Source organism: Triturus cristatus, chromosome 4_1, assembly GCF_964204655.1.
Source record: "Triturus cristatus chromosome 4_1, aTriCri1.1, whole genome shotgun sequence".
NCBI classification, from domain to species: domain Eukaryota; kingdom Metazoa; phylum Chordata; class Amphibia; order Caudata; family Salamandridae; genus Triturus; species Triturus cristatus.
This window is the reverse complement of record NC_140585.1, coordinates 671,785,048-671,800,450: the sequence shown is the minus strand read 5'-3', so window position 1 is coordinate 671,800,450 and position 15,403 is coordinate 671,785,048. Positions and strand designations below refer to the sequence as shown.

Sequence of the window (15,403 nt, the reverse complement as noted above, 5' to 3'; positions counted from 1 at the left end):
TGTGTTGGGAATGTCCATTCGTTTCTTATTGAGTTCCATACGAGGCAGAAGTTCCCATCTTCCCTGGAGTGTCATAGCTAAGCTGCCAATTTTCCTCTCTTGGGGCATGATTTGTTCCTTGAGCTCTCACCCTCACACCCAGTTCCCTAAAGTTCTTTCTCACCCGGTTTGCTCTTCTGATTACAACTTGATCATCTGCATTTGGCTTCAAAATAACTCAAAATGTGTTGGCGAGGCATGCGCAGATATCTCCCGCTGCGTATTCTTTTAGGTCACACAACTGAACACTGACTCAGTGGGACCGGTTTTCAAGATCCTCACATTTCTTTGTCAAGAATTCTGCTTGTATTTCTAGTTGACCTATGGAGGTTTGGGATTGTTGCTCCATTTCTTTCTTTGATGCAGTTGGTCTTCTACCACTTCTAGCCTTTGATTCCGGGAATGCATATCCTGTTTTATGTCTGCAATATCTCTGCTCAGATCGTCCTGTGGTGTCCAATCCATTTGCTAAAGACATTTCCAAGCTTGTTTTGGAGTTCCGCCAGATAGTCCTTTAGGAAGTCTTTCGTAAGAATTGGTGTGGATTATATCCATATTAACCCTTTATTTGATGTGCAGCTTTCTCTCATGCACATACTGTTAAATGGTACCCTTCTTGCCTGTTTTATTAGATTTCAGGATGTGGCTTTGTCTGTAGTTCCTCCCAAAGAAGCACAAGGGAGTGCTTCCAGCAATGTCAAACTATTTTTGATTGTACCTGAGTGTGTAATGTTGCTCCAACTTAAGGAATGTTGCTCCCAGTATCCAACCATATAGAGAAGAGGAGTTCCAAGATGAAGAAGGAGTGACACATCACAACAGTTCACTTACTGTGCTCACACCAGCTAAGGGTCTTTCAAAGATGCTTCTAAAGATGGATGGGCATGATTAGGTATCAAAGTTGGGAAACTCGTGTCTGAGGGGTTGTGAAGATGTTGAAGTCAATGGGCTTGGTCTGCAGCTGAGTAAGGAAAAATGCTGCATGTGGAGCGTGGCCAGTGAGAAAACAGAATTACAGAACAATGGAGAGAGTTTAATGGTCCTAACTGAAGTGAAGGACAGAAACTTTGAAGGAGAACATACAGAAAGGAACCAAGAATACCTATTTCCAGTGTGTTTGGGTTATTACCTACAATTTTTTACATCTGCTGTGACTTCAACAGCGTTGAAAACTGGCTAGCGCTTCCACTGATGAGTAGGTTGCACAGGGCTAGTTCTTCTATTGAGAAGTAGTTTCACAGGTTGTACTGGTCAGGAACAAAAGAGAACTCAGCAGAGTGTCAGTAATGGGAAGAAGTTCGATCTGGAAACGCTGCTCTTTATTTCTCCATTTCCTGATTTGCAGAACACTGATAGTTACAGTAACATCACCTTCCTTTGACTAACTGATGTAATAATTCCAGAACCAGTTGCCGCCTGCTTTTACTTTGCATCATTCATAAGGAAGACATTCTAGAGTTTTTTGTGTAGAATATTTAAGCTGTTTATTTTCTGACAAGCCCAAGAAACAGTGGTTTCAGAGTAGCCACTACAAAGCAAGTACACGGGTACTCATAGAATTTAACCAAAGCCTGATGATCCTCAGGAACAATCCTGCAGATTTATTCGGACTCTACTCCATAGGTCGAAAGGCTCCAACTAGAAATATCCAGCTTCAAATAAGTAATGAAGGGTCAGTATTCAGATTTAGTAGGAGTCTACTCCTCGGTCGATACCAGGGTGCTCACTGTCTTTAAAATGTTCCCCCCTTTTTCAACTGCTTTGACAAATTCAGTAACAAATCAGCTGTCTGATGTCAGAGAGCTTAAGACTTAAAAGCTTACAAAGAATTTAGAGTAAATAAAAATGTTCCAATTCTTGGAGGAAGACTAAATACGGAGTAGGATCCTCCAATTGAAATTCTTCCAGCCTTGGGATATTGTGAAGGAAGAAAACGAGTTACTTACCTGTAACTTTAGTTATCCAGTATTGGTATCTTTCATAGATTCACATGCTTAGAATCATCCCCGCCGACAAGGTGGGAGTCTCGCGGTACAATAAAATATATACATAATAGTCATAAAAAACACTATATCATAGGCTACTATGGACAGCAAGGTCACTACATTAGCCTATCCCAGTCTATTTGTAAAAAAAAAAAAAAACTTGGAACACAGCCAATCAGGCTGCAGCACCCTCTTAGAACCCTTCCACAGAGGCAAACCCTCAGATTTTCGTAGCACCAGTGACAGTAGTATGTAATAACAATAAAGTAAGCCTCTGCGGGGAGGAGGGTGGGTCGCATGTGAATCTCTGTCGCCAGATCCAGACAGTAATGCCGTGTAAAAGTGTGCATCGTCTTCCAGGTCGCAGCACGGCAAATCTTCTCTATAGGTACTCCAGCAAAAAGAGCAGTAGACGAGGACACTGCCCTTGTGGAATGGGCCTTGGGTTTTACAGATAAAGCATGTCCGGCTTTATTATGATAGAATTGGATAGTGGATGCAATCCACCTTGCAATAGTGGTTTTCGTAACTGCTGTTCCTGGCTTTTGACCACCATAAGAAATTAACAGTTGATCCGACTTTCTGATGGACACAGTATGTGAAATATAGAATTTCAGACACCTTTTAACATCCAGAGTATGCAACGTCTTTTCAGCAGAAGAAGACGGATTGGGAAAGAACGTACGCAGAATAACAGGCTTGTTAAGATGGAATGTAGAGGGAACCTTCGGAATAAACGTTGGATTAGTTCTGAGGACGACATAATTGTTGGTGAATTTCAAGTAAGGTTGTTTAATAGTGAAGGCCTGGATCTCACTGACCCTCCGAGCAGAAGTGAGTGCTATTAACAGTGCCGTTTTCCAAGAGAGGTATTTTAGTTCAGCCTTGTGAACAGGCTCAAAGGGATGCTTCATAAGTTGTTGTAACACCAGATGAAGTCTCCATTCTGGAGGAGGAGCCTTGACAGGTGGAAAAGTTCTGAACAGTCCTTTAAGAAATTGTTTGACCAATCGATTAGAGCAAAGGGATGCAGCTCCTGCAGATCGTCTGTATGTCGAAATAGCTGCTAAATGTAATTTGACAGAAGTAAACATAAGACCAGACTTAGATAATGAAAGGCGATAAGGAAGAACTTTATCTGGAGAACATTGAACAGGATGTAGATCCTGGTCAGCGCACCAGGCACAGAATCGTTTCCATTTCAAAGCATAAGTCTTTAAAGTAGAAGGAGCTCTAGCCCTAGCAAGGATATCTTTACACTCCTGAGGCAGATCTGTCTCCTTAAAGTCTGTGAATCCAGAAACCATGCATGAAGATGCAAATGGACTGGATGAGGATGAAGAATCTGGCCCTTGCTCATTGATAGCAGGGTCGGAACTACAAGCAGGCGGTATGGTCTGCGTTTGGATTGCAGGAGAAGCTCCGTAAATCAATGCAATGAGAATCATGCAACATGGTTCCATCTTGAGCTTGCGCAGAAGTCTTGGGATCAACGGAAAGGGGGGAAATGCATAAGCAAAGATCCCTGTCCACCTCATCATGAAGGTGCTCCCCCACGAGCCCTTCTCCGGTTCCCAACTTGCAAAGAATTGGCGCTTCCGATTGTTCTTGGAAGCAAAGAGATCCAGATTTGGTTTGCCCCACATCTGAAAAATGTGATCCACAACTGACTGGTCCAACTCCCACTCGTGACATGACTTCGACGTCCTGCTCAGAGTGTCCGCTAAAGTGTTGTGGATTTCCGGCAAATGTTCCACTTTTATCTTGATGTTGTGAGACAGCAGCCATTCCCAAATGTTTTGAGCTTCTCGAGACAGTATGTGCAAACGGGTCCCTCCTTGCTTGTTTAAGTAATGCATGCAAGTGGTGTTGTCCGTTTTGATGAGGACTGATGACCCTTGAAGCTTTGGGAAAAAAGATTGCAACGCCAGGAAAATGGCTCGAAGCTCCAGGAAATTGGTATGCATGTTTGCCATTGCAGCAGACCACCTTCCTCTTATGCAAAGATCCTGAAGGTGTGCACCCCACCCTTCTACGGAAGCATCCGTAGTGAGGATGAACTCCGGTACGGAACAAAAGTGAGCCCGATTGAGACATTCTTGGAGCGCAGCCACCAAAGAACACTTCTCGCATAAGTGGAGTTAACTTCACTAGGTCGTCGAACGAACCTGAGATCTGTAGCCACTGACTATCTAATTCCTCTTGGATCGGCCTCATCCTTAGACGGGTGTGAGGCACTAACAGAATTGCTGAAGACAGTATTCCTAGGAATGACTTGATGAGTCTCACAGAAGCGAACCTTCTTATTAAGAGGTCTGATGCCAGAGAAATCAGACGTGATTGCCTTTCCTTTGACAAGAATGCTTTGTCCTGAATAGTGTCCAACGTTGCCCCTAGAAATTGGATTCTTTGATTTGGACAAAGAACTGATTTTTGAATGTTTAGGGACAGTCCCAAGGATTGAAATAGTTGAATGCAAGTGGACGTTGCTCGAGAAGCCTGTCGAAACAAAGGAGCCTTTATTAGCCAATCGTCCAGATAAGGGAATAATTGTATGCCTTGAAGTCTGAGATGAGCCACCACCGGGGCCAGGAATTTGGTAAAGACTCTCGGGGCTGAACGCAGGCCGAAGGGTAGGACTTTGAACTGAAAATGTGCACCTGTTACAGTGAAACGAAGGAATTTACGGTGTTTGGGATGAATGGGGACATGGAAGTAAGCATCCTGGAGATCTAAAGTTGTTATAAAATCTGCATGGTCTAGAAGCTGAAAGATTTATTGAAGTGTAACCATGCGAAAGGATTTCTTTTGAAGATATTTGTTCAGCTGTCTTAAATACAGGATAGGCCTCCAGTCCCCTGACTTTTTCTTTATAAGAAAAAAGCAGGAATAAAATCCTTTTCCCATCTGAGAGCGAGGCACTCTTTCTATCGCTCCTTTCGATAGCATGATTTTTGCTTCCTTCCTGAGAAGAGCCAGATGTGGAGGAAGTTTCTTTAAAGGTGGATGAGGGGGAGGGGTACTGACAAGTTCCAGGATATGCCCATATTTTAGAATATCCAAGACCCACTTTTCTGTGGTTAATTTTTGCCAATTGTTGAAATGTTGGGACACATTCTGAACCTTGTAACGGAGGTGTGTTAAATCTGTTGCAGGTGTCAATAGATGGTCACTGCTTTCTAGCAGAATCCCTGCCATGAGGTTGACGTCTCCTATTCTGCTGTCTATAAGCGGCAGCTGGAGGGTTTCTAGGACTGTTGCTGCTGCTGATAAGCATATCCTCCCTGATTGCCTTGGCTTTGGTATCTATGATAGCCACCACGAAAGGAATATGATCCTCTGCCTCTAGATCCCCAAAAGGGAGTCTTTCGATATTGAAGGTGCCAAGGGCTCTGGCAGTGTCAGTGTCTTTCTTGATGTTTAACCACGCCTCATCTATATTTTTTCCGAATAACATATATCTCAGACAAATGGCATATCCAACATTTTTGTTTGGACTTCTGGGCGAAAGGTGGTAGATTTTAACCATCCTTGACGCCTAAGGACTGTTGCCCCGGCAAGTTGGCGAAAACCCAAGGAGGCTATATCCATAGAAATATCTATAATTTCTGACACAGCCCTTTCCCCTTCAAGAAGAATCTTTCTTGTTTCTTGCTTCTTGTCATCAGGTAAGCCATCAAGGTATGGAGATATATCCGACCATAGTTGACGGTCATATCTACTTAAATTCGCCAAAGAGTTTGCAGCACGAACTGAGGCACCCGCCATGGTAGTGAAACATTTACCAATGTTATCAAGGTGCCTCCCATCCTTATCCGGCGGTACTGTCACAGGAGTAGATGGATTCCGAGACTTCCATTGAGCAGCCTGTGCAATAACGGAATCTGGTCTAGGATGTCCAGAAAGGCAAGCAGAAGCATCATCAGGTGCTTTATATTCCTTGTCGATTCTAGGGAGAATCGCAGGAACTGAAAATGGAGTTTTCATTATATTAGTGCCTTCTTCCCAGATATGGTCTATTATAGGAATAGAACGTACAGACTTTCTACTCTGATCCTTAAAGTCGTAAAGAAAACAATCTGTTTGCTTCACAGATACCGGAAGATGAAACCGGGTTGCTGCCCTCTCCATAAGTGCATGGAAACCTCCTATATCCTCAGGAAGGGAATCTACTGCCTGGGGAACTGGTGATGATGGCGTAGGAATCACGTAGGAATCACGTATTCATCCCACTCATCCACAGTTGTGGGTGATTGTGGCAATTCTCAGTCTTCCTCCACAATATCGCCATCATCATCCCGGACCAAAGGTTGCGCAGGTAAAACTTCCTGAGTTTGAACGATGGGGGTAGAAGGACCTGCAACCTGCAAAACGGTAGGTGTAGTAGGTTGTGTTGGAACAGGTGCCGCTGGTGGAAAACGAGTATGGTAATCTCTTAACATAGCAGTCAGATCCTGCATCAAGGCAATAGGCATCTGCACCATGGGTTCCTGAAATTATGTCTCTTGAGGGCCTCGCAGAGACTCACATTGTTCATAGTACTCGTCCTCATCATCTTCCTCCTGATACTTAATCCGAAGTTGAGAGGGGTTGCGTGCAGGGCTAAACAGCCCATCATCATCTGGAGGCAAGGGTGAAATATGAGAAACGTCCTGGTAATATCTAGAGGAAGGGATTGAGGACGGCAATTTAGATGCAGGTCTTTTACGCTTCAGCGTCGACTAAATGTACACAGACGGTGAACCAGCATCAGAGATAGTCATAATAGAGGCTGCCGTCGACATTGTAATTATCGACCTAGTCGACGGAAAAACCATCGTTGACGATGTTGTCGTCGAATTTGCTGTTGTCATTGACGGTGGACTCGTCGACGGGATTCGTATCGTCGTCGAAGGTGGGCCCGTTGACGGGAGTTGAATCATTGTCCACGGCAGGCTCGTCGACGGGAGTTGTGTCATCGTCAACGATGAGGCAGGCGTCGAAGAGATTGGCATCGTCGACAGCGATATTGTAATCGTCGACGGTGCCGTTGTCGACGATGATGGGATGTTTTTTGACGACGACGAGGAAGCACTCACCCTCTGAGGAGATTTCTTCGTCGACTATGCTTTTTTCGACGTCGCCGGGATCCCAGCAGACTCAGAATGAGTTTTTTGCTGTTTTGAAGCAGTTTTTTCAGAAATCTTGATTTTTTCAGCAGATTTCACCTCTGAAGAGAATGAAAGCTTCTCTTTTTTAGAGGAAGAGTGACCAGTCTCAGAGAGAGGCTTCTTCAAGGTCTTACTCTGTCGCCCAGGGAGATCATCAGATCTATCCCTCTTTTTGGCAAGAGGGGTGGACTCCTGGGGACCAATACTGCCATCATCTTCTGAAACAACTTCAGAGGTAGCCTTCAGCTTCTCCAACCAAACCAGTAATCTTCCTTCTCTGTCTTTCAAAGTCTTAGCAGGGAAAGTTCAACAAATCCTGCAGTCCTTAACCTTACGTGCTGGATAAAGACAGTATATACATTCCTTGTGGGGGTCTTCAAAACGCAGTCTCTTCTTCCCACATGAAGAACAGGGCAAACACAAGCTTTCCTTAGAAGAATCAGACATAGCTACTCACAAAATTCAGTCAAAGATGAAGAAAAACTGAGCAGAGCTCAGGGAGACTCCCTGTCACACGACATGCAGTAGGAAATCTGAGGGTTTGCCTCTATGTGGAAGGGTTCTAAGAGGGTGCTGCAGCCTGATTGGCTGTGTTCCAAGTTTGGTTCTTTTTACAAAAAGACTGAGATAGGCTAATGTAGTGACCTTACTGTCCATAGTAGCCTATGATATGTTTTTTATGACTATTATGTATATATTTTATTGTACCGCGAGACTCCCACCTCGTGGGCGGGGATGATTCTAAGCATGTGAATCTATGAAAGATACCCCAATACTGGATAAATTCAGCTGTGTATTCTTCTCTATATTTGGAGATTCTGCTATAATTTGGAGCCTTTTCAGTTCCCTCAAAGGTATTTATTAGGCTCTGATATTGCTGTAGTACACAGAGAGGAATGATCCCCCATAGATTGGATATGAATAGGGGGCATACTAATTTTGGTTAGAAGCCAAGTTTTGTGTAGTTGTGTGCAAATCTTGTGCAATTTGCCTAATTACAAGATATTACCACAAAATTAGGAGTAATGACGCAAAATGCATCTTGTACTCAATAAATGACCCCAATGTCCTGTTTAGTAAAAATTCAACTCTATAACGTAATGTCATGTTTGCATTTGTATTTCGTTGTCAAATATTACCTGAACGGTCCGCATGGATAAAATAAATCTCCCTTGAATGTTTGTTGAGGAACTATCACTCGAACGGTACAACTCTCACTACAATTTCTGCCTGAACAGGAGTCTCATTATGCAATGTGGCGTAATGGCGTAATCTCAGTAAACGTGCGTAATATTTCACTACGCAAAGTTATTAAGACTATTAGGCCAGCATAATTAACATTTCACCCAGGCCTAATTTTTTATGTTGTGGCTGATTTATCAGCTTCAGAAATCTTTCAGTATGCTCTAGAAAGGAACCCCATAGTCTCACACATGTCTAAAGAAAGAGAATTCATAAAGACGTTGATTTCATTGTAGTGTCTAATGTGCAAGAGGTAAACATATTTTTTTCTTAAAAGAGGCAATGTAAGCATTTTGCAAAAATCCTAAACATAACTGGCTACAGTATGTTCTGAACAGTTTCAAGAAATGCTACTGCTACATGATACTATTTATTTTTCTGGAAAAATTGCTGTGAAGCAATTTTATTCCCATTAATATGTACCCTTTATAAAATGCTCACAACCCTACTGAAATTAAAAATCGCAAAGGAGGCTTGAAGAATCGGGACCGGGATAAAAAAAAAGAGAAAAAAAAAGGAACACAGCATCCAAGTAGTAGGGACAGGAGCTGGAAAGCAGTTCCAGGCACATAGAGGGTCAAGCATATAAACATAGGAGACTGCTGTTTTTTGTTTTACTTAGCAGCATCCTAAAAGGGCCAGGAACTAGAAAAAAAGACTACTTTCTCCAAGATCCATTCTGTTATTTTTCTTTGGAAGGTCCATTTAAAAAATGTTTCTGGACCAAGTGCTAAGTAGAAGAATTTATAAGTGAGAGAGAAATAAATATCGCAGTTTTACAACAGAAAGGTATCCATTTCAAGACATTTAGTTATGTTTTAGAGGTATGATGAAGATTGTTTAGATTGGTAAGAACATAATCTGTAAACAGCTCATAACTCCAACAGCCACATGGATAAAAGCTTATGAATATGATCCATACAATAGGACGGTACCTTGGGACTAAACTCAAGTTCTTCCTCTCCATCTGAAGAAGTCCAAGAAGCAATGCTAGCAGCTTTATTTGAGTTTCTACAGAAAAAAAACATGAGATTTGTTGCTACAAATAACAAAAACATAACACATTTAGATTACTTTTCAAACATATTAGAAAATATAATTTGCAAGTGCTGCCCTTAAAAGTAACAAAACTGGCAACTTTGGGGCACTTGTTAATTATATAGCTACTAGGTTGAGTACTGCCACAGCTGTGCCTAGATCTGAAACCTTCCACCATCAGGAGATACATGCTTCTTGAATTCAGGCAGATGGTTTGACGGTTAGAAAATTCCCATGTGAAACTACACAGATTAGCTCTGTAGCATTTTCTAACCTGCCATTATTGACCAGGATCGATGAACGGTCAACTTCTATTTTCCTGTAAGGCTATCTACCTAAGCACAAGACTGAACTTGAGTTGGGTTGCATGTGTGGCAATATACTTGACACCACGGGCATAGCATTGTAAGGCTCGCATCTTCATTGGTTTGTTCTATGCGTATAAAGGAAACTTTCACATTCTTCTTCAAAGAATATTAGTTATGTGGATGGTATTGGAATAATACATGCCATCAATGTTGCGCATACAGAGGGATACTTTCTGGATTCCCAAAACATTTGCTGTCCGCATCAGTTTTTTTTTTTTTAACAGTTTTTTTTTTTATAACCACAGAGGACAGAGGACTATATTTTTGCCTCAGCCATATTCTGATTCTGAGCAAATTATCAACCCTTAAGCATTGTACAGCATGGTATCCCTATATGCAGGTTGAGTATCACCCAGGCCTTTTGGTATGTAAATGGAAATATTGTTTTAATTGAAAAAGCAAACAGATGATGGCAATAGCAGACAACCAATGGGTAAACGCCATTCTTCTGAGCCTTAATGACAATTCTCTTCTCTGCCTGTGTCGGCACCTAACGCGTTCAGCCTTGAAGACCTTTCAAACCAGAACAACTTTGTATTGTAGTGATAGAGGAGGAGGAGGAGGAGAAGGAGGAGGAAAAGGATGGTGCTACAATGCAGACTTCAAGGACTCTTTAGGCATAGTGGAGATCGATATCATCCTCATCTGAACATCCAGATAACTTGACTCATAAAAGTCTTAGTGTTCCTCCTCCCAAAGCATGAGAAACAAGGTTTAGTTGTACTAGGTAGAGCTGGTGTGAGGCTTTGGGTGTATTATATGGTATGACTGTGCGGGTTTATCGTGGAATACACTTGCACAAACTGTCTTGGGTCCAGTCAGGGTCGTTTGTACAACCTTAAGCTCAACCCTGGGTAGCAATAACTTCGAACAGCAAGGCTTGAACAAAAGAACTTAGTGCAATGCATTTAACAGCACCACACAATGAAACAAATAGTTTATGTTTTTATACATTTTAGACTCAATCATGAGCAAAATCCACCGGAGGGTTCCGAAGCTACAGATTTTTAAAGAAAACAATTTTTATTCCAACCGAAAACAAGCTTTGGTAATCGTAAAGTTTGAAAACATTTGAAAAGTTTGTTCAGCTACTCCAGCCTGGCTTGGGCAACCAAATCAGAGAGGAAGAAGGTCTTATTTTTTTGGGGGAGGGTAGGGGGGTTCATTTACCTTCCCACTAGAGCATTTTCCGGTCCAGTTCAACTTTACGGCCCTTCTGCCATAGACTTCAATAGAGTGGTCCTGATGCTGCAGATACAGAAGATGAAGATACTCAAGGATGCTCCAGGTGCTGTGTGGTCAACAAGGGTGCCTTTGCAGTTACTCCTCTGTCCACAGATCAGGTGGGGCGACTTTGGCAATAGAGGTCGGGGTCCCTCAAAGTCCTCTTTGAGACCATAGAAAGCCAGCAGTGGCTGGACTACTGTTCTCTGTCCACATCAGTCCCAGCGATATCCTTTGGTGCAGATAGTGTCCCTTTTCTTCAACCAATCTGGCATCAGACGACACTCCCTAGTCCGACTGGCTCGGGTGCAACTTCTGGCCGTCAAAGATCGGTCTCTTGGGATGCCCAATGGCAGCTAGTAGCGAATCATACATAGTGGTTACCAACTTGCTGTCGTGGGCTACTTCAGTTGTGCTGACCATGGTGTGGGATCCAGGGGTCAGTCCACTGAGCCTCTGAGTCACTCCTTCGTTCTGAGGCTGAGGTACGACTTTTCCCGAGCCAGTAACCACAAGCACAGTCCTCTCTTTTTTAGCCCAAGGTGGAGCAAGCACAGTCCAGCACACGGTGCAGCCTCTCTTTATGTAGTCCATGGGGCAGCAGGGTAGTCCTTCTTCGGTCCTTGTTCCGGTTTCGACGTGATTGATGAGTTAGGGGTCTTATATTTATTCCCAGAGTGTGCCCTGGGGGGGATGATGCGGTCACTAGCCAATGGTTACTAGGTCCCCTCCCTATTGGTGACGACTTTCCGGCTATGTGTTGCATCTGGCAATCCCAGAGGGCACTATTATGGCCACTTTCATGATGCCAGTGTCACAACTTGCTCCCTGCGTTCTCGGGTCCACCACAAGGGGGCTGAACTGTGGGACTCTCCAGTGTTCGAATACGCTTCCAGGCCCTTCCCTTCATCTACATACTGATTTCCAGCCATTTGGACACTATTTGGGAATTGACATCCATTCCCAATCCATGCCGGGTTTTGTGGAAGCCATCCTGCTCATGCCTGAAACCCTATTATCCAGAATTCCCTGCTCACTGATCCCTGCAGGCCAAGGATAGGTGGAGGAATTCAGCTACCTGTGGCTGGCTGCTGCTAGCCTGCTGCTAGCATGCTCACACCTGATGCATGTGATTACTGTCAGCTCTTTTAAGCCCCAGCTCCCTTCAGTCCAGTGTTGGTCATTGTAGCTGTATACCGGTGAGACCGACCCTTTTTTCCAGTGTTTCCTGAGCTTTTGATATCCTTGTTTCCAGTGTTTCCTGAGCTTTAGTTATTTCTTGTTCCTGAACTGCAGCAGTTTCCCTTGTTCCTGAACTAGCACTGCCTGCTGTGCTACCTTGACTTCTGAGCCTTAGCATTCCATGTTCCTGACCTGCTGCTATTTTCCATGTTCCTGAATTAGCACTGCCTGCAGTGCTACCTTGACTCATGAGCCTTAGTATTCCTCGTTCCTGAGCTGTAGCAGTTTCCCTTGTTCCTGTGCTACCTGGCTCCTGAGCTTTTGCTCAATTCTAGTTCCTGCTCCTGAGCCTAAGCATTCCTTGTTTCTGAGCTACAGCAGTTTCTCTTGTTCCTGAACTGCCGCTGCCTACAGTGCTACCTTGGCTTTTGAGCCTTTGCTAAATTCTCGTCTTTCTCCAGCACAGCCTTCAGTGCTACTTTGTTTTCTTGACTCCTGATCTAGCACCATTCTAGTATACCTTTGTAGCCTTCCCTTCTGTATATCCTTCTCCAGTCCCTGCCTTTCTTCAAATTTTCTTGGTTCCAGTTCCTAGTTTGCTGTCTTTCTATTCTGCTGTCCTGCTTCTCTTACCTTGTATGTTTTGTTACCTGCTTTCTGCCAAATGTGCCCTGTGATTCCTTCCTTTCCTGTTAAGGACTCCTCTTGCTAGCTCCTAGTCTATTGTGCTTGTGTGTAGTTCTACCCCTTTGCTGTTACTGCCTTGCGTGTTCCTGTTTGATCACCAGGATCCGTTGGCACAGCTGACTACCTAGGTGGTGTTTCTTATTCACTGTGAGTATTGTCTTTGAGTTACATTTATAACATTACCATAGGTATAAGCTCCACAGACCCTGCCTTTGCATGCATATCCTATATGTGGGTATTTTCAGTCAGTATCTGTAACAGCAATTGTGGGTAAGGAACTTACTGAGCTTCAGTCTTACCGTGTGGAGCTCCTAAGTGCTTTACCCCACACTCCCCTTTATTGTCAATGTTGGCTCATATATATGTCTTGCACATTCATCCTGGGTGTAGTTATTCTGAATGCTAAATCACCTCATGAGTGCCTGTCCTTTGAGTCTTAGCCATCTTGTTCCTTCGTGCAGGCTTCCCCTTTGGGTCTCTTTTCTCCTCGGACTTCCTGTATGATCCTGGGCAGCGCTGTACTCCTCTTTCTGTGTACGTTTTCTACCCAGTTCCCAGTCCTTGCCCAAGTCCCTGACTGTGTTCCAGACAGTCCCTGACAGTCAGGAACTTTCCGCATATGTCAGGAGCTTGGTAGCCAACCCAGAGGTGTGGCTACCTGTGGGCTACAAAACCACGGGAAAACCAGTTTGGGCACTGGTCCTCTGCCCCCAGCCCCCCAATCCCGTCCCCATCTCTAGCCCGTCTATTTGAACAAAGGGCAGCCCCTAAGGAGTGTGAACGCTATTTGACCACCTAAGGCGGCTTCACCTTTGAACCTCAGCATTTGGCTAACACCGAGTGGCTTCCTGCTAAGGGGAGGTAACACCTTGCCCTGTAGCAGGCTGCTATTGTTCCTAACACTACTCCTCAGGTGCATAGAAAGCCGTCTGGTAGCATGTGACTGTGTGAGGCCCCTGGACAAACTGGGTCACATAGTGGCAACTTTCTAAAAGTTGCATTTATTTAATAGTCCCATTAAATTCGACTTGAGCATTGTCGGGTTTAATACCACAACTAATTTTATACCCTACAGTTCCCAGCTAGGTAGTTCCATTTAGAAGTTAGCCAAGCTGATGGGTCAGCCGATAACCCTGAGTTAGCCAATGGGGCTGCAAGCCATTCCACAACAAAACAACAATTTAGAAGTGTTGCTGTAAAGACCTATGCAAAAATACATGTACTGCTTAATAATTTACAGCTTCCTGCCTCAGGGCTTAATAGTCCTTCTTTAGGGGAGACTTACATATATTGCTAAAGAAAGTGGAGGCTTAGCCATTACTTTAAATGGCAAAGTTGAACTAGCAGTGTTACCACTGCCCTTAGTCTGCAGTCGCAGCCTGGGAGCCATTTTGTACATTGTCACACACAGGTTGGCACAATCAGTGCTGCAGCCCTGTGCAGACACTCTGACTTACAGGTCCTAGGTACCCAGGGTACTATATATGAGGGAATCATAAGCAAGTCCTTGCCAATCAGTTGTTGCAACTGGGGATAGCCAATTCAACATACACAGATTTGCAGGCCTCCGTGCACTCCCAAGAGTCGATAAACAAGCAGCACCAGTCCCAAAAATGTGGGGGTGAACATGCAAAAAGAGGCTTTCCCATTACAGTTGGCAAATGCAAAAGTGGAACAAAAGTTTTTCAGAATCTTCCAGGACTTCTGTCGCGAAATCTGAAAAGGTGCAAATTCTGTTCTCAAAGTATGTCCAAAGGTCACTGGTGGACCTCTGTTGTACTCTGCATCAAGGAAGGAAAAGACATAAATTGGATACAAGATCCAGATCAAGATGAAATGGTGTTTGAAAGTGAGATAATTTGACAGCCTGAAGAGCACACCATGAGACATGTCAATGAATGCATCTCTTTGTATGTAATTTCACTGAAAAGTACAATAAACATACGTGGCTAGTTTCACAGTTTCATTTTTATCCAACTCAAAATGTAACAATTATTGACAAATATCTCACTTTATATGTCAATTAGCCCAAAAATATCCACATTTTGGCTGTTCTAAAAGGTATTCCTCTCTACATAAGGGAGACCCCTATGAGCCTATAGATAATGTTCTAAATGGACTTCCACTTACTAAACGTTGTTTGCTTTTATAATACACTCATGATGCACACAATGGTGTTATAGACTTTCTAAATAGCATAATCCCACCTTACTTTCAGCACACGTTTCCACCTGCTGAACGGCTTGTTCCATGTGCTCAAAACTCAACACTGATGTTATTAACAATCTTTGTTTAAAAAGTTTTAGATTTTTGTTTTTTAGATGCACCTGCAAAAATGAATGTGCTGTAAACAATCACAACTTAGGCAGAGACATCCATTGATAAGCTGAGGCAGCAGAAATGGCATGAGAGATTCCTGGAAAGAAGGGGAGGTTGAGTGCTACTGCCTCATAAAAGTAAAGTTGGGCCAAATATTTTCACAAAGGCT

At 43.5% G+C, this 15,403-nt stretch overlaps 1 protein-coding gene across 11 annotated transcripts in view; it reads right to left on the bottom strand.

The window, feature by feature from the left end:
* The window catches only part of ANKRD26 (ankyrin repeat domain 26), a 1,120,330-nt gene that overhangs the window by 892,609 nt on the left and 212,318 nt on the right, over positions 1-15,403 (bottom strand). For all 11 annotated transcript variants that reach the window (XM_085653113.1, XM_085653117.1, XM_085653121.1 and 8 more), the window contains one exon: positions 9,352-9,427. In XM_085653113.1, coding sequence (XP_085509239.1) covers positions 9,352-9,427 — 76 coding nt within the window. The remainder of the gene's footprint in view (positions 1-9,351; positions 9,428-15,403) is intronic.